This window comes from Rhea americana, unplaced genomic scaffold (genome assembly GCF_003343005.1).
Source record: "Rhea americana isolate MKP2758 unplaced genomic scaffold, rheAme1 scaffold_8, whole genome shotgun sequence".
NCBI classification, from domain to species: Eukaryota; Metazoa; Chordata; class Aves; order Rheiformes; family Rheidae; genus Rhea; species Rhea americana.
Window position 1 is genome coordinate 11130179 of NW_028186978.1, and position 1368 is coordinate 11131546.

General features: G+C 62.9%; 1 protein-coding gene across 1 annotated transcript in view; it reads left to right on the forward strand.

The window, feature by feature from the left end:
• Positions 1-841: 841 nt before the first annotated feature.
• The window catches only part of DHX15 (DEAH-box helicase 15), a 53243-nt gene continuing 52716 nt past the window's right edge, over positions 842-1368 (forward strand). The window contains exon 1 of the mRNA XM_085322682.1: positions 842-1066. Coding sequence (XP_085178808.1) covers positions 999-1066 — 68 coding nt within the window. The 5' untranslated portion in view covers positions 842-998. The remainder of the gene's footprint in view (positions 1067-1368) is intronic.

A 1368-nucleotide genomic window follows, 5' to 3' on the forward strand; every position in this document is an offset into this window, starting at 1 on the left:
GGAATCGTTACAGCTACATGGCAAAATTCATAACTGTACTGAGGAAACAGCACTTTCACTTGTGTGTTATTTTGATTTAGGATTTGTTTTACTAAACGTCAGAGTAGCTGTGCTCGCCTTTAGAAAACTTTGTCATAGGAGACAGGTCCTCTGGGGTTTCTGTTGCAAACATGGGATTTCCTTGTACTGGCGATCTTACACAGACACAAATTGCAAGAGAAAGTAGCAGAAACTAGGAACTGTTTTTCTGGGTCTCTGTATGACACTTTTACTTTTCATACATTTCTAGTAATACTTTTGATGTCTGAATAGCTAAAAATGTAAATTAGTAAATAGTATGTGCTTTCACAGCTGGTAGTTTGGATGTCACTGGTCTTCTAATAATTTCTGCTACTGCAGGCGACGTGTGAAGCATCATACTTTTCCCCATCCAAGTCTAAGGAAGTCTGTGATGGCCTAAAATAGGTGTTTGCCAACAGAGTTATCTGATTTAAACACGCTCCTTGGAAATGCCTGCCCCAGCCCACACGGTCAGGAAAGGCTCTGKAAACGGGTCTCGCCCTAGGGCATCAACGGCCAGGCCCGGACTGCCAGAGCCCAACAGGGCGCCGCAGCCGCTCCGAGGCGCCAGGGAAGGCGCCGGGCCCGCCGAGGCAGCGCGGCCCGCGCTTCCCGCGGGCGCTGCGGGGCCGAGCGCGGGGTGCGCGCGCTACCCGCAGCAGCCGTTACGGCGCGGGGGGCGGGGCGGCCGTTGGGCCGCGCGCGCCGCCCGCTCCTTYCCACCCCCCACCCCCGCTGCTGCCGATCCGCGCGCGCGCGCGCGCCCGCTCGCGCCAGTGCCTCGCGCAGCCCCGGCGCTTCCTTCCGGCCGCCATTTTAGTGGCTGTGTCGGGCCTCGCGGTGCCGCCGCCGCCGTTGCTGCTCCAGGAGCGGAGAGCGCCCGCCGCACCCAGCCCCGGTCGCCCGCCCGCCGCATCGCGCGGCTGCTCGCTGCCGCCATGTCCAAGCGCCACCGCCTAGACCTGGGGGACGACTACACCTCCAGCAAGAAACGCGCCGCCGACGGGTGAGGGGCGGCGAGGCCCGGGCAGCGCGGCCTGCGGCGGCGGGGGGGGAGGGGGGAGGATTACAGCGGCTCTCGCGTAATCCTCTGCCCGTCCTCGGCTCTGGCCGCCCCTCGTGGGACTGGGCAGCCTCGGGCAATGGGGCGGCCGCGATGGGAGGTGGAAGGAGAAGGCTGAGGCGGCGGAGGCCGCATGGCGGACCCCAAGCGGCGCCGCCTTGTCTGGGCAGGCCCGAGGGCCTCGGCGGCTCCCTCTGAACGCTGGGCCTAGGCCCGGGTTGGCCTCTCTGCCGGGATCGGGCCCC